At 40.9% G+C, this 17,919-nt stretch overlaps 1 protein-coding gene across 24 annotated transcripts in view; it reads left to right on the forward strand.

Annotated features, from left to right (window-relative positions):
• Nucleotides 1–17,919, forward strand: part of RBFOX1 (RNA binding fox-1 homolog 1) — a 1,167,310-nt gene that overhangs the window by 470,741 nt on the left and 678,650 nt on the right. The window contains exon 1 of one of the 24 annotated variants that reach the window (XM_038151479.1): nucleotides 7,738–7,770. The exons of the other annotated variants lie outside the window; for them this stretch is intronic. Within the exon in view, the coding sequence (XP_038007407.1) occupies nucleotides 7,753–7,770 (18 nt within the window). The 5' untranslated portion in view covers nucleotides 7,738–7,752. Of the gene's footprint in view, nucleotides 1–7,737; nucleotides 7,771–17,919 lie in introns of those variants that run through there. 24 annotated transcript variants of the gene reach the window in all.

The following is a 17,919-nucleotide window of genomic DNA, read 5'->3' on the forward strand; positions in this document are numbered from 1 at the left end:
CTTGGTGCCTGGCACCATCTCTGGGAAATGCCAGGGAGCAGAGGAGGGATGATGCATGGCTGTGTCTGTGTGCCCCCAGCAGCCCCTCTGAAAGCCTTGCTGGGATTCCTGCGAGGGAGGTCCAGGAGGTTGTTGATGGTCCTTGGCACCAGGGAAAGGAGTTCTCCCGGGTTTGGGAGCAAGTAGTGTCCTTAAGGGGAAGGGCATTAATCTTTTCCTGTGGATAAAAAATAAAAATGCAGTTTTTTAATTGAGTGTGAGAGAGAAGTAGCATAAAAAGAGAGAAATGAAATAGCATGTACTTGATTTTTCATAATGCTTAGTGCCAAGAACTTTTTTCTGCAGTCGTGACTTTTATTTCCTTGCTCTGTCATTCCAAACACATTGGATATTTGAAAATTGCTCTATGAAAAGCTTTTAGCCATGCAGAAGTGGAGGTTTTTAACATGTGATTTCAGTTTTCATACCCTTGTGTCAGTTCCATTCACACACATATGTTTGGGTGGGATCTGTGTATCAATTCCACGTTCTCAGACTGTAATTAAAAGTCTGGGAAGTGTCATAGTGGGCACATAAACCACCAGATTAGTTCTGCATGGTAGGAAATCCTGAGCAAAATATAGCAGAGGGGATGTGGTTTGTGTTTGTTCATCAAGCCCTGCAGCTCCAGACACAGGCTCCTGTGCCTGCATGTGTAACTGTACCTGCATGTGTGTTTAACTGTACTTGCATGTGTGTTTAACTGTACCTGCATGTGCATTTAACTGGTGTAAATACAGAATGCTCTGGCCATTGCCTGTATTTTGACAGGCTGTAGCATTGCCCTTTGCAACAGCTTCCCAGTACTTTCATTTTTCCTTTGTACAACTCCACCCAATGACTTGGTATCCTTATTTACTCCATTCTTGCTTTTTGCAGCAGTTGAGGAAAATTATTGAAATCTGTTTCTGGGCCTTTGGTGGGGGTGCTGTGCTTGGGCTGATCAGCACCCATTCACTCAATTAATTCTCTCTCAGTGGGACAGAAATACATGGGAAGCCTTTCTCTGCTCCCAAATCCTCCAGGCAGATCGTTTTCTCTCCTTAATGATAACCACAGGAAGGATAAAGGGAGACTGGGCACTGCTGCTGCCCTGGGAGAATCTCTGCAAGGTGTGACAGGAGGGCGTGGTGGTGGAGCAGCATCCATCCCAAAAATGCCAGGATTCTGGTGTTAGGGAGGATTGTGCTGTGTCCCTAAATTCCTCTGAGGCTCAGTGGTATCTCCAGCTGCATCTTCGCTGGAAGAAAGTCCCAGTGAAATTCAAATTTCTTTATACCTTGCAGAATGTGCAGAGTGGAAGCTTGTGAGGTTTGCGTGACTGGGGATGTTTCTCATACAAATATTGAGACTGTAAATAAAATATATGAGGGAGTTAATTTTAAGGAAAATGAGAGTAAAATGGCCAAAGGAATAACAGTCTTTACTGAATCTTTGGCTTTATGTATTGCTTGCAATGTTTTAGTAGACTGGGAGATGGTCAAGGGGAAAAAAAATCCCACTTGCCATTATTTACCCCAGGTGCATTTTGCTTCTGGTCCTTGTGTAGTAGTTTAAATAAAATGGATTTGTTTACAAAATAATACAAGGTTTTTTCATAATTCTTAGTAACTATACTAAATTCAAGAGGTTGGAGAAGAAATTATGATGTTTTCTGCTGATGATATGACTTTATTTTCTTTCTTCCCCCTCTCCAGCTGGAGTTAAAAAGTGAGCTGTAAAGTGGCTTATCTGCATGTGACTTCAAATGTGATTTGTCTTCTTTCAGTGACCCAAACCTGAGCATTTAGTATTGTTTCAATCATAATTTTGGTCCACTTGAAATCAGCTGGTAATGTAACACTGCACTGTTTGCTCAGATCCTCTTAAAGTACAGAATTGGAGCTTCTTCCTCTGACGCCCGAGACACCTTGGCTGATATTTTTCTGTAGCTCTTCTTCTCTTACCACATTCCCCCATTATCTTCTCTACCTGATCAGTACCTCACTGAAGGGTTATTATACTAAAAATATCTATTTTTAATATATTACCAGGCAAACTTTTCAAGCTTCTTCAGAGCTTTAAAAACCTTGTGCCTTTGAACTACTTCTGCCACAGTAGTTTTAATGAAGCTACACAGAACAGGGACCACAATTCCTTTAAACATCAGCATTTCTTGACATAATGGAAAGATGAATAGATGAAATCCCTTGGAGGCCATGGAACTTTTTCCATTAATTGTAATGATTTTGGATAGAAACCACAGAAAGGGAAGAAGTAAGTGTAACAATATATATAATTGGATGTCTAAAGGGATGCTAGTAGGAGTTCTGTGAGAAATTCTTTCTCTCAGGAGCAGAGGGGCTGTGATAGGATGCCTGATCCCTGGGCAAGCAGCACGGTGCAGCTGCAGAGTGAAGTGCTGCTTTTCAGAATATTATTACAAACAGACCCTGTAAAATTTGTGTTGATGAAAGCCCTTTGAAATCCTGTTGCATTGTACCATGGAAGAAGTATAGCAAAATTTTTTTTGTTATTCCTGAGTGTATCAGTATATTAATTGGCATTATCTGGCAACAGAAAAAACATGCTTTGTATGAGGAAATAGTACTGGAATTTTCAGGTAATGCTTTTTTATTTGGTCTTTGATAAATCCCATTGAATGTTTTTGCATTATTGATGGGTTGATATACTTATGGAATAGACAAAAACCTCTTTTTCTGCATCTATGAATAACTTGCATAATTAGGAAAAGAAAATAAATATTTTAGGATGGCTTGAAGGTCAATTTTAGTATGGTTGTCTACATCAGAGAGTGGGCACTATTAACCTGGGTGTGGATTAATCCCAGGAGAGTTGCTAATCAGTGCCAGTGAACTCAGAGCCACTAAGAGCTGTCTCCTGCACAGTTCCCCAGGGTGGTGATGTTTACAGGGTTTTGATGTTTACAGGGTTCTGATGATTTGAAATCACTGTTGGTAACATGATATAAACTCATGCCGCAAACCCGGGAGCTGACAGCAATTTGCTGCAATTTGTGTGTGTTTTATCTTGTCTGTTTTGTGTTTTCTTACTGACCTTCCAGAGATGATAAAACAAAGGGGATAAGCACATACTGTGTCTTTTCTGGAGTTTTAATCTTCTTTGGCCAGTGGTTCAGTTCATTACATGTCACCATCACGGGATTATTCTGTCCCTTTTGATACCAGGCAAAGAATAAATGTAAAATGTATCAGCCAGAGCCAGTGAACCAGGTCTGTAGTCTTTGGCCAGTGGTGCTGAAAGATAAAGTGCTGTGTTTACAATTCCAATTTAAAAAGTTTATTGAAGTTACAGAGGAATTGCATTGATTTCGGTGCTTTGGTTTGGGTGAAAACTGAGACTCTTACTTGGGACAAAAAACCACAGGCCCACAACACTGCTAGGAACGACATTTTGAAACTTCTAGGCAATATTTAAATAGGAATCACCCTCTCGCACAGCTTACCCCAGGGCCTCCCTGAAACTATTTGAATTTGAGACAAAATATAATTTGTAATTCCTGTGCAGAACACGAGGCCTCACCATCAGGAGTTGTTTCTGGAGATAGTTCTACATGGAAAATGTGCTTGTGATTAATGGATGGTTCCAGGCTGTTTTAGTGTAACAGTGACTGTGCTATAAACAGGACTGGGAAAAAATGATTGCCTTTAATAGGGTAGCAGCTGTAACGGTGCCTTTATATTAAGTGACTTAATGAATACTGATCTTGAAGCAATAAATCAAAATGCAAACAATCTACTCTAATCAAGTAAGCAGAATATTTCAGATACCTAAATTATATTAAATGAGCACTTCAATCAAGGTCCGTACCTGCACGTGTTTAATCTGGTTACTGTTTGTGTAACATCACTTTTAGGATATATAGATTTAACACACACTTGTTTCTTTGTTTTTTCTTGGTTTTGTATTTGGGTTTTTTTGGTTTGTTTTTTTTTTTTTTTTTGGTTTTGTTTGACGTGAAGAAATTGCCTGCAGAATAATTAATAAGCCCTCATAAATCCTGTCCTGGCATTCAGGGTTTTATCCTAAAAGGTGATCAATGAGGTTCTTGTGAAAGGTGTTGCAGCAGTTTCTTCAGGGAGGTGTAGCTTTGTCTAAATATCTGCATTTACAAATTTATTGGTGGAAACATGTGTGAGCACACAGCATGTGTGAGTGTGCCAGGCCTGTGCCCACCCAGGGCATGGCAGCAGCTCCTCCCAGGGCAGAAATAAACACTGACAGCGCCATCGTTTGCTGGCAAAGCAATATCTGAGCTCATTCTGTAAATACATCACGTGGAAATGAAAAGGAAATGACATTTTGTCTGCTGAGGTTCTGATTCTGGAGTCCCTTGCAGGATTCTGGGTGTGTCTGTCACAGTTCCAGGGCAGGTCCTGGCCCCACAGATATCCCTGTGCATGTAAAAAGGGGGATTTACTGCAAAGAATTTGCAATGCAAAGTCAGAAGTCTCTTTGCAAGGTGCTGCTCTCACCTTGTTTAGTAAATATTTGTCCACCTTGACTTTTAGTTTATTTACTGACCAAATTCTACACCTGCAAGCCAGAGGGAGACAATGGTCCCGAGGGGCATTTATATTTCTGTTCAGGCACTGCCTGAAAATCCACCACTGAAGCATTAATAGCTATCTGTTATATTTACTTGATTTATACTTAGTGTTTGTTGGTTATAGTTATTTGCTCAGGATTTTTGTGTGGGTTTTGTTTTGGGATTCTTTTAGAAGTGGAAAATAATACCTATGAGGCATCTGTAGCTGATTAAAATATTCAGAGGTCTGCAGTATTTGACTCTTCCCTTGATTTTGGGAACAGACTGCTGGTTTTGCCTCAAGAATCATTCATCTCTGCTTCCTGGTGTGTGTAGTTTTGTCTGGGATCAGAAAGGTGCAGTTGATCTGCTGCTTGATAGTTTCCCAACAGCAAACTAGCTTCAGAACAGCAGAAGTGAAAAGAATCAAAAGCTAATTCCATTTTGAAGGCAGCTGCTCAGGGCTTTGAGTGCCTGGTGAAGGTCTGCATGGTCTGCCAGCAGGGTAAGTGTGGAAAATGCCAATCACTTGTTTTAAAATTTTAAAAGTTTATTAGTAATGAAATAGTTATAAAAATAGCAATGAAAATAGAGCAATAAGAATTTGGACAATCAGAGGACAATAAATGACAGTAAAAGCAAAGAAATACAGATTGTCTGGATGCTTTCCTAGGGCAATTAAGCCCCAAAAGCACACCTGCTAACAAAGGGTTAATCTTTAAAAGCAGCCGCCTGTTGCATATTCATATATCTCATGCATGATGCAAAAATTCTTTTCAAACAAAGGGTGTTCTCTGGTTATTGTCAACTTCTCCCCCTTAATCCTCAAAGCAGGGAAGGAGGTGGAAGAAAGTTGGTCTTTTCTGATAAGGAGGCAATAACTCTTCTCTTAGGGCTCTGGGTGTCTTGTTGCTGTTATCTCTGTGTGAAGAATTACTTGATCATCTCATCCCTTTCTTGAGCTAGTTAAAAAAAGTATCTTACATCATATAGCTTCTATTTTAACAATATTTTATAACCTAAAACTACTTTAAAAAGATTATTACAGTGTAACTTCCTAACATAACCCATATAACATTCCTTTTAATATTTGTGAAAAGCCAATCATAAACTACACATTTTTCACAGTAAGGAGGGTGGAAATGCAGCTCCAGGAGCTGCCCTTGCATGAACAGACCAAGAGAAGGGGCTGTCAGAGCCCCTTCCAGGGTGGGATTCCACCATGCAGCTGCACTGGCTGGCCTTGCAGAACGGGCAGGGTGGAGGAACCTTCAGGGAGAAATCCAGAACAGCAGCTTGTGGATTAGGCAAGCACAGATCTTAAAGCTGAGCTCCTGACAAGGACCTGCTGAGGTCTTGGCTGGCTGGCTTTGCTGAGACACCTTTGTATTGGCCCAAAAGTGAAAATAAATGGCATTAACTAAAATTGGTACAACCTTTATGGCTGTGGTTGTCCCTGAACACAACACTTCATGAGACACCCTCGTGGAGATGTGTGGATAGATGTCAGGCATTCCGTGTGTTTAGTTAAAAAACACCTTGAAGGAAACAGTGGAGCTTCACTGGACTGATCTTCCTGTGTATCCAGCCCTACAGATGTTAGGCAACAGAAAGCATAAGGCAACTTGAGGCTTTCTGCTTTGTTTTGAAAAAGAATTGCTCCTGGGTTTTTTCTTGTTGTTCCAGTGCCAAGGCACCAGCACAATTCCTGCCAGAGTTCAAGCAACATCTGGATGATGCTCTCAGTCATGGGAGTTTGTTTGAGGAAGATCTGCAAGGAGCAGGGACTTGGACACAGTGATGTTGGAGTGGGTCCCTTTTTTATTCTGTTCTGATTCTATTTAAACTGTTTACACCAAGGGTTCAGGCTGTGGTTTACATCATTCTTTGTACTAAAAACTGATAGATAACGTTGTTCCGGGAGCAGAGCTGATCCTCCACTCTGCAATTCTGGTTAACCCAAAACTGGTTAACCCAAACCCAAATTCTGGTTAACCCTAACCCAGACAAGTATAAAAGTATCCACTAAAATTGCCCCAGCTTTTTAGCTTTCATTTGTATGAAATAAAAGATGCAACTGCTTGTCACAACTTCCAGTACTGTAAACTCTGAGAGTCCCTTTCATGTCACTCCTGAATGTTGCTTACTCCCACTTGAAAAGAGAACAAAAGCTCTTTTACTGCTTTTAAAAGGATGTTTCTGCAGGGCCCAGAGCCAGCCCTAAGCAGTTAATAGTGCAGGGAGCTGTTCCTGTGGAGCCTCTCAGTTTCTGGGCAGTGATGTTGATGTTCCTGCTGCTTTTAGAGCCAATCTGGGGAGGTGCAAAAGGCCAGGGTTTGGAAACTGCCATTAGAAGTGCCTCTGTTTTATAAAAGCTGCACATCCTTTATGCTCTCATGATGGAATTCCCCCTAACAGACAACGCAGGCCAAAAGTTAAAAATGTTACCCTAGGAGAGAATGTAGGTTAAAGTGCCTTTATATTTGTTAGTCCTTTTATTCTCTCCAAATTAAAGTCCATCTTAAAAAACCAATAGTTCACTTACTGGAGTTACTTCCCTTTTGTGTTTTTTGTGATCAGAAGTCACACATGGCTTGCCAGCCTGATCTTTCAAGGTGTTTCAGCACAGTGATCTGTTTATTTGAGTAATGCAAGCCACAACTAATCCCTTGGAAAGTGTGGCACGAATGTTGGCTGCTTTGCTGCTGCTCCAGTGGAAGGACTAGCATGATAATTGTGCAAATAAATAATCCTCAGAAGGGACAAGTTCTTCATGTCTAGGACCTGGTGCTCATGTTCAGTTTTATCCTAAAGGAGAGGTAAAGTCCAGGCATGTGCAGAGATCCCGCCAGTAAACAAACTTCAGCTGTTCTGTGAACTCCTCTGCATTTCAAAATCTTGTGGTAAATCAATGTTAAATGAACATTGCGTAGTTGGGAGCTGCAGTTTGTTGGTGCCTGTGCTGGCTGGGGGTGTTGTGTACCCACAGAGCTCTGTCTCAGCCCTGTACTCTGCAGCTGAGATAAATGAACATCATTAATTGCTTTTCGGTAAGATGGGATTTTTCTTAGTGATTTGTCCAAAATATGCATTTGATTCTAAATTGTAGGAATTTTTTAGCCTGATGATGTTTTGAGTGCCTTTTTTTCTAACTCTCTCAAAGGATGGCTGAGGGGAACAAGGTAGGGAAGGTTTGTCAAATTTGTTGCATTGCTGTAATTACTTAACAGACCAAGTTATTGAATGGGATTGTGAAGGTGGGATTTGGCTTTTTTTTTTTTTATATATTTTATGCTTTTCTTTTTTCTACCGGCTGCATTGAAAATGGTCATTTCTGCTGAATTTTAATATTTGAAATTTTAAAAATCCTGTCCCTTCTCAAGTAACCTCTTTGTGAGGGCAGGGAGGGATTTTCTCAGAGGAGCAGTTTGTGGTCCCTTAATGGTAAATGCTTGCACTCAGGTTGGAACTATATTTAAAAGGTTCCTTTTCCTCAAGACTCCTCAAGCCTGATTCAGAGAATCTGGACAGGAGGGAGGATATGTCTCTCAGAGCAAAAATCACCTGCTGAATTAACAAAGTTTCTATTTTGTTTTATTAATTAATTTTTTAGCCAATTTTTTCATTGTTTTAAAAACTCTGCATGGAAATGACAGCAAATGGAAACCTAAAATCCTGGTTATGTGATGGGAACAGATGCTGAACTTCAACCCCTTTGAATGCATGGCTTCCCAGGTCAGCCAGGAATTTTCTCCTGAATAACAAAGGGAACTCTGCATTCTCTGTGTCGAGTTTCCATTTGTTCTGCCTGAGGTTGCCCAATGCACTGGGGGTGAGAGGAGGCTGTGTGTCTGGAAGGATATGGATATGCTTTAATAAATTAAACACATCTGTTTTTCTGTCATTATAAACCCAATACTTTTTATTGATTCATGCAAGCCTCTGAGAGTCTTTTCCTCTGAAGGAAAGAGAACTTAATGAAAACACATAATTTGGCAGTAAGGATGTTTTCTGCTCTCACCTCTCTCTTTTTTCCCCTTATCTAGCAGTTATAGCAAATTGTGGCACTGATTAGCCTGGCAGCAAAAAGGGTAATGGTTTCTTTCTGAATGTGTGAGAAGGTGGCAAATAATGCAAACAGCAAAGCAGCTTGAAGCAATTAGGTGAGTTAGTCTGGAATAAAGGGCTGCAAGTGTTCTCCTCCAGGAACACACAATTTCTGGGACAAGTAACAGATTGAAGACAGGCCCCAGGAGATTTTCACTTGCATTATTGTTCACCTGTGCATCCAAGGAGCTCATAACAATACTACTTCTGGAAGGGAATCTCACTTCAGCAGTATATCAATATATATGCTACCTTGATAGAAATGACATTCTATGCATAACACGTTAAATAATTTAGCTATTTTGAGTATAACTGTTTATCTGGAAACTCAGCAGGTTTGCAGATTGGTGTCACAAGGCACTGAAGAAATAGCAACAAGCAACTGACTTCATTCTAATAGTAATTTTATTTTTAACTTGGCACAGATGAATAAGGGGAATTGAAAATGCTACAGCTACCTTTCCTCTGCTGTTTTCTCTTGAATCATACAAGAAATTTTAAAAATACATTTTCTACACATATGTGCCTGTTAAAATGGCAACAATTGAAACTAGACCTATAATGTGAACAGTGACTAGTTACAGATTTCTCAGGCTGAGTTTCAGTCACAGTCATTTGCTTAGGCTGAATTGTAATTGCTCATCTTGTAATGAAAGACCTTTTTTCCTTCACTCCAACCACATTTATTCATTTTGAGACTATTCCAAAGTGGTTTGTTATGTCAGTTTGGTGGAGTTCGTTCTATCCATGTACCTTTTCTAATATTTTTAAGTCATTGTTTCATGTGCTCTGTGGTAGGTATTGGAAAAATCATTGGGTCCTTACAAATTGAAATTGTACTTGGTTGCAAGACCAGTGCCCTGAGGAAAAGGCTGTGCTGAGATCTGACTAGACCTTGTTAGAACACCAAAAATTCTACTGAGTGGTGTCCTTCCATAAGTTTTTGATGACCTTCTTTGATAATTTTTGTATTTTCTTAGGCATTAAAGTTGATCAATTACAAGTAAGTTCAGAGGAAATTCAGACTTTCTTATTTGTAGAGTTTATGTACTATGGGGAGTTGTGATTCCTCCTCTCCATTCATGACTCTCAGCATGAGAGAGAAATTTTCCTGTGCTTTATTCCCCAGCAATAACCAGAGCTGGCTTTACCCCACAGCCCCAGCAAGAGCAGATTTGCAATCTGTGTTGGTTGTTTTACCTCCTGCACGAGATGGGGGTGAAGGTGAGAAGCTGATTACCCCAATCATTTGGGTTATGGAGGTGCAGGTATCTTGATAATCCTTGGTTATTACAGAGAACAGCTAATAGGAAATCAGGGTGGAACTTGAAGCCAATATATAAAAAATTTATATATATATATATATATACACACATACATGCACATGTATATATAAAGTATGTATGTTATATATAATTATATATATATAATTATAGATAATATATTAAACCCCAGTATTTTATAACATAAATAGGAAAAATAGGAAATCAGGGTGGGACTTGAAGCCAATATATATATAAAATATATATATTTATATATATAATATATAATTCTGGGTTATATATAATGTAGATAATATATAGTATAAATTGTTAATATATAGTATATATTGTATAGTATATATTATATATAATTATGTATAATGTATAATCTGTAATTAATTATATAATGTATAAGATGAAGATATAATAAATATATATTGTATGTAATATATATAACATTTAGTGTTTTATACACTGACCTCATAGTTGCAATGAGCCAAACCCAAACTATCCAACAGGATCTGTGAAAACAGAGAGGAAAGAGGCACTGCTTTGACTTGCTTTGCTGTGTCAGGACTGTAAATACAGCAGAAGTCTGACCTAAAACCAGCTGGACTACAGAAAAAGTGGGTGCAGGTTGTGCCTCACCTCTTCACCACCTGTGGGACCTTTCTCTCTGCTGGAGCAGGACAGGGAAAGGCTCTCAGAGCTGTGTCACCCTTCATTCCTCTGCCCCATGACTCCCACGGGGCCAGCCAGCAGCCGTGCAGTCCTGGGGAGCAGGCAGGCAGAGAGGAGCTCCAAAATCAGCAGCAGGCAGGAGCTTTATTAGCCAGTGATCCATCCTGGTGGGTTTATAATCACGTTTGGGACAGGTCTCATCTAATTCAGTACATGCATTTCTGATGCCAAGCCACATTCATGACTTTGTGGCAATTTGAAATGTAAATTAAGATGCCACACGTAGCCTTCTAATTATTTGTGTTTCTTACTGGTTTGAAATAATTTGCTGTGGCATTTGGATGTATGGAAATAAAGTCTTTTAAATGCCATAAAGTGATACACTGATGAAATACTATTTAATGGTAGTTGTAAGTGATTTGGTGTTGATGTTTAGGGATGCATTTGTGGATGTAGGTAGATTATAAAATAGTTCATCACAACATGAATCTAAGGGAGAATGCTTATTCTTCTTGATACCTACTATTTTTATAGTTAATTTACATGTTCTTTACCATTTCATACAAATGAAATGAATGGAATCCCTCACTCAGCATGTCCTGGGATTTGGGAATGGGACCCTTGAAGAGCTGAAAAGGGGATTTGTGTGTAGTCTGCTGAGCTTCACTCCCTCTGGAGCCTTGTCTCTGCTTCCAGTGCAGAGGGAAATGTTTCCCAAGGTGAAACAGGGCTGTTCCTCTCAGTGAGGGCCATGTCCTGCTGGGGCTGGTGCAGGCTGTGTGCTGGATTTAGGGTGACAACAGTGCTAGTCACATCCCGTGGTTCAGCTGGTGCTGAGCAGGGCTTGCACTGAGCCAGGGGCTGCTCAGCCTCTCACACTGCCCTGGCAGTGAGGAGGGGAGCACAGGGGGCTGAGAGGGGGCACATCCAGCACAGCTGACCCCAGCCATCCCAGGGTATATTTCAGAGCACTGGGAATCGTGCTCAGCTAGGAGGGAAAAGCTCAGAAACTGGTTGGGCACTGCTCAGTTAGTGGGGAGGGACTTGTTCATTTGCACCACTTGTTTCTCTTGGGGTTTATTTCTCTCTCTCCCTCCTTTCTTTTCTTCTCTCCCGCCTTTTTTTTTTTTTTTTTTTTAAGTTTTTCATCACAATTTCTTGTTCTCTTTCAATTATTAAATTGTTCTGGTCCCAGTTCACTATTTTTCCTGCTTTTACCCCTCCTATTCTCTCCCCCACCCCCTGGTGGTGAGTGAGCAGCTGGCTTATGGGATCTGAGTCGCCAGCGGGGTTTCCACCATGCCAGGCCAGGAGCTGCTGAGCTGGGTCATGGTCCTTGCTTTGTACCTAGCCAGAGACTTCCTGCTCCGCATTGCCTTCCAGAGTTGAGAAGGTGGTGGGTCCAGCTCTGGTGTTCTTCATGTTATGGCCAACAAGCAGGGAATTGTTTGTCACCATCCCGCTCCAGTCACTGAGAGATGATTGCCTGTGCTTCATTCCCACAGTCCAAACAGACTGGCAGTATTGACAGGCACACTTGGGCTGTTTTTCAGCCCAGCTCTTTGCCTTTCCTGCCCTGCAGGAGCTCCCTGTGCCTTGGTGGCAGGAGCAGCAGCTCCTCGTGTGCCTGTGCACAGACACAAAAAGGGCTTCAGAAGTTCAGGTGTCTTTCATGTCCCAGTCTCCCCATCTCATTTGGAGATTGAAGATCTAGCCTAGTTTCATTTTCTGCCTTTTCTCACAAAAGTACTTACGTAAAGAGCCTTCATTTCCATTGTGATGCGCCCATCCTGCCTTTTAAAATTACCTCTGGTTCCATAAGAAAGGACATTTCCAAGAAGTGCAGTTGCACATAGATGAATTGAAGGTATTGGTGTATGGAATGAGTGACCCTGGCTCTGTGTTTGAAGATTGCAGAGTAGCCATGGCTGTGGTGTGCAGTGTCCTGATCCTCTGATGCTGCTGTGGATGAACCTGCTCTTTCTCCTCCGGCAAAATTGGTTTTTTAGGTGTTAATTTTCTAAATGTATGTGTTCAGTAATGTCACACACTTATACAGAGCTTTCCATAAAGCTAATTATCTCTTTATATTCCAGCATTATATCTGTTTTAGTATGCTGGCTTGTGCAGTGGGTTTCTGTTTCCTGGTTGTGACACCCCGGTGACCTGCTCAGATTTATTTATTTATTCATTCAGATTTATTTATTTACTTATTTGCTGCCACAGTGTGGGTTTTCTACAGAGATGTAATTGACCTGCCATGCCAAAATTTCCACTTTGCTTCACTGTGCAATGGAATACCTATTAGGAGGTGAAATCCTAGGAATTTCTTTCAGTTTTCTCTTTCAGAGAGTTATCAAGTTTTAACATGCTGTCCAGCTCTTTCTGCCAAAATGTCTTCCAGCAGTAAAAATCTGCTATTAGTTGGCTGCAGACTTTTGGGAAGATGCTTCGATTCTAGAGTTTGTGAAGCTATCAGTAAAAAATTATTCAGAACTTGCTGCATAGTTCATCTATTAATAATGATTTGGTCAGTTTTGTCAGTGCCTTAATTTGTCCTGTAGATAAAAATCCTTTACATTTGTGTCTGTCAACTGTGGGCAGCTTTCTGCTCGTGAGCCTGACGTTTTATACTCTCATGCTATGGAATCTGTTTTTCTTTTTCTGTATACTAAAAAAAGAAAATCATTCTGTAGGTGAGATTCTGAGCCTGCCCAGGTCCAGGCACGCTGCACTAGCAGGGAGAAAGCTCTTTTCCACATTGCCACCACCTGAGTAAAGAACACAGCAAAAGTCATTGTCTGTGAGCAAAATATTCCATCAAGTTCCCAGAGCAGCAGCTATGGACAAACTCATCCAAAACTGTATTGCTGCAGGAGAAAAAGCAGGAAAAAGTGAAGCCTGCTTCTCAAATGACACCCATCCATGGCAGAAATGAAGCTGCTTTGGTGGCTTTAAAATCTTAGTTTGGGTGACTTCTTTTGTGTGTGCTTTGTCCTCCACTGCAAATAGAATTTTATCTATGAAGTCTCCTTGAGAGAAAGGGTTCTCAAAGCTGATAAAAATTTGAAGTTAGATACCAAATAGGAATTCTTTGTAGCTTCCCTAGCACGAGCTGGTCACATTTGCAATGTTTCTGTATAGGCTGGGTTATATTTCCACAGATGAAGCACAAAAAATATTTCTATTTTTAGTAGCCAGGCTGGGGATTAATGTTTGGCTGCCACCACAGCAGGCTTAGAGACCCCAAATTCCAGCATTTCCTTGTTCCAGTGGCAAGCTCCTGTATTTCCTTTCAGTTTTAAGGCTGTGCTCCTCAGTTCTCTTGGGGTAGCACAGGTCAAGCCAGGGTGGCACTGACTGCTATGGGGATCCTCACTGGAGTAAAGAAATTGAGAGGAGCAGAAACCCAAAGCCAGAACCACAAACCTGCACCAGCTTTGGAAAACTGACACTGCTCACAGGGATTTCTAATTTAGTCCATGGCAAGCTGCATTAATGTGCTGCATAATTCTTAGATAAAGGTAAGCCAAATTTGGCTTTCCATTTCTCACAGCAAAAAAAAAAAAAAAAGACACTCGATACTTTAAAAATATCACATCATTTATTATGGTGAAATCAAGCATTAAATACAGTGGTGAACAGATAAAATAACTGTCTTGAGAATTAATGGAAAGTCAGGTAGGACAAGGATCAGAATATTCAAATTACTTCTAGATGCTTTCTGTTTATAGTTGGAGTTATGACAAAATTTAAATAATCTGCAAATTCTTTATCTGTTTTTGATGCCAAAGCTATCACAGATGTCTCCTGACCCTCCCCTGCTATGAGTCTGTGATTTTGCTACAGAAACATTGATAGAAATCAGTATAAATGTGTTACTCTATATGTGTGGATTTGTGTTAAATACCTGATTTAAATTTTATTATCTTCTCTTGTAAGAATTTATTTATTTTTCTTTCTTGTTCTGCACATTTTACAGGCAAATTTATTTTCTTTTTCAAGGTGCACAGACATAGATTCCCTCCCTCTACCCCCATACTGAACTAAATCCATCAGTTGTTACAACACCAGTCCATGCAAATGATTTGGGCCTGGATTATGTGAGGGTAGCATGATTATGATGGTGAGAACATTTCTACCTCCCTTTTTATACTTGAAAAGGTTCTTCCAGCTGATTTTTACAGCCTAGATGATCCATTCTTCATCTTCTTTTATTATCACTTAACATTGTTTGCAGATTTTTGTCTCTGTTGCTGTTACTGATAAGGAATTTCTTTAGTCTGGCTTGTGTTTGCATCAGCAAAATCTGTGAAATTCATTATATACACAGCTAAAAAGAAAATGGAAAATACACAACTTATATTGGTTCCAGGAACTATAAATTTATTTGAGCTGTAACATTTTTTCAAAGTGATTTCTTGTCTAAGATAAAATTATTTTAAAACCACCTTCTTTTCTTAAAATAGTTGAAAATGTATTTTCAGTAATATATTACTATGACAGCAAAAAGTAGAATAAATAAAATCCGATCCTGATGAAGAGGAAGGAAGGAGCAGGGTAATTTGGAACCGAAATTATTCTGGAGCTGATCTTTAAATATTTCCAGGGCAGGAGCTTGCTGTGGGATTGGAAACTGCAATGCTTGAGGCAGCTCTAGAGTCGACTTCTCCTAAGTGACAATGCCACTGGATTCCAGCTCCTCACTTTGGGATGAAGTGGGTAATTGTGTTTCCTAGAACTTTCCCCTCAGTGACGAGGAGCAGAAACAGTGGTGTGCTCTTCTGAATAGCTTATAGATAAAGCTTGCCAGAATGTTTTATTTAAAGCAGTGCCCTATAATGCCTTGCATTCTGTGTGTTGCAGAGCCTGCTGCACGTGTGTTCGTTGCTGTTTCTGAACTGAATTCAGATTTTCTACTTACTCTGGCACAGAGGTGAATTCTGTTCGCAGCTGTTGCTGCCTCCCCTCACATCTTGTTCCTCCTGGTGATGGAAAGGCTTCCTTAGCTCGTGATTTTCATTCATCCTCTGGATCCTGAGCACATGACCGAGTGTCTTTCTGAGGAGCAGAGTGGTGAAAGCAAAGTTCTTTCACCAGCAGTTGTTTTGGAATTTTGTTAATGCCATCAAACTTCTCAGGCACAAATTATTCACTTCTGTGCTGAATAATGAGCTCAGCTGAGCTAAATGAGTTCCTTGCAGAGCTCCCATTAGCAGTGAAATTATGCTCAGATGAGCTCCATTCAGAGCAGTCCCAGGCACAGGTTATGGTCTCACACGTTAAAATAAGGTGTTAAAATCTCCTCTTGGACTGAGGGACAGGATTTGTTTGAGAATCACATTATTTTAACAGGATGGTGTCTTGCTAATTGGTTTTTTGGTGTTCTGGGTATGTCTTTGCCTGATTTACTGTAGCATCAACCAGTTAAACTTTTCACCTGAGCCTTTGCCAGGGCTTTGCCTGTGGAAGATCAAAGCTGGATATGTGGAGAGGACTTGGCCAGAGGGCAGGAGGGATCATTTTGGGAAGGGTAGAATTTTGTGATTTGTTTTTGCTGGTCCACAGGCACAGCATGTGGCATTTTATTCGGGTCTCTGAGTCTTGGGGGCTTTTCCTGCAGGGAAAAAAGGGGTACCTGGCTCAGAGCTGTCCAATACCACACAAAAAGGATGACGTTCACACACTGAGATGTCTAAGGCAAAAAAAAGGTACGCTTATTTTTGGACTTCAACCTTTATAGAATTCTGAAAGTGACCGTGGATTGGAGGATGAAATTGCCACCTCTCCAACTACACTGGTCAAGCCAACAGTCCACCAATTCTCTCTTCTTCTAGAAAGGAATGCAAAACAATCATTATTTACATGAAAAGCGCGTGAGAAACTCCATTGCTAAAATGTAAACATCAGAAGGTTTAGAAGAACAGGGTGACACAGAGCAAGCCTGGCAGTGCCCCCCTGGGCAGGGGGTGAGGGAAAGCACACCCTGCGTGCACCTCGGCAAAGCTCAGCCAGCAGCGAGCTCCTGCAGCCCCAGGGCTGTGTGTGCAGCCAGGGAAGCGCCCGCAGAGCAGAGGGGGGCCAGGCAGAGGTGGCCCTGGTGACAACAGGGAGGATTGATGTGCCATCAGGGTGATTTGCCTGACAGCACGTGGCTCCCTCCCCAGCTCGGTGCTCTGAGCTAGTGCATGGATCTGTCACCTTCCCCGGGAATGAGGCAATAATTTACACCGGGAACAGCGCTGGGAAGGTGATGGCAGAAGGAAGGTGCCATTCAGCACAAAAGCTGACAAAATCTGATTGTTAAGTACCAGTCAGTACATTCAACTTCCTATCTCTCTAAAGAGCGAGGAGGGAGAGAAATACCCTGTATTACACAGAGACATGTTACAGGAGACAAATGCCAAGTGAATGCTTTATAAAACTGCTGTGCTTTAAAGCGTTTTGCAGTCAACAGCCTGTCTTTTGTCTGCCCTTCCTTGTGACAGCTGCAGCGTGCCACAGACCTTAAATCAACAAAAAGCACTGGAATATCCTGCTCTGGCTGCTTGGCAAAGAGCTGCAGTTCAAGTCTGCCTTCCTTAGAGAACCTGGCTCCCCCAGCACACCTTCTGCCTTGGCTGTTCTGAGGCTTCCACTTTTGTTTGCAAATTTCCTGTCAATTCAGGAAAATGGCACCGTGGTTAAGAAATTAATGTAATTCTGATGCAGATGTTTTGTAGCAAAAAGATTGGCAAAAAGTAGTAGTGGAAGGAAAGAAGAGTTGAAATCCTGATTATCAGGTGGAGGGATAATAATGTGATCTGGGGAGCTGTGATTTGTGCAGTGAAGGCAGCACTTGGAAGCAGAGAGAATGTGGCATAGGAGGGTTTGCTGAAATTCCTTGTGCCCTTAGGTGGAAAGTTGTGTTTAAAAGGTGTGAAACAGTTTCAAATACAGTCAGAGCCCGGGCCCGGAGTTTGTTCTGCTGATGGTGTAAGCAGGCAGGGACTAACAAAGGGATTATGGATGGTTTTTGAGGAGAATATTGTTTGTGTAGAAGCTTTTTCTCCTGACATTCTGCTGGAGATGAAGGACTGAGCAAAAAGGCTTGGTCAGAAACACAAGCAAAACCTTCAGAACTGAACTGAACTTTTTTAAAATTTTTTTTTTGTCATTCAGACCAATCTAAGAATCATTAAAATACCACTGAAACCAAGGTTCTCAAATAAGTACCACTCTAGAATTGGAGGGATTTTTAAAGCATGGCAATTTTCAGTAAGCTGGGACAACTATTAATTA

Source organism: Motacilla alba, chromosome 14, assembly GCF_015832195.1.
Source record: "Motacilla alba alba isolate MOTALB_02 chromosome 14, Motacilla_alba_V1.0_pri, whole genome shotgun sequence".
NCBI lineage: Eukaryota > Metazoa > Chordata > Aves > Passeriformes > Motacillidae > Motacilla > Motacilla alba.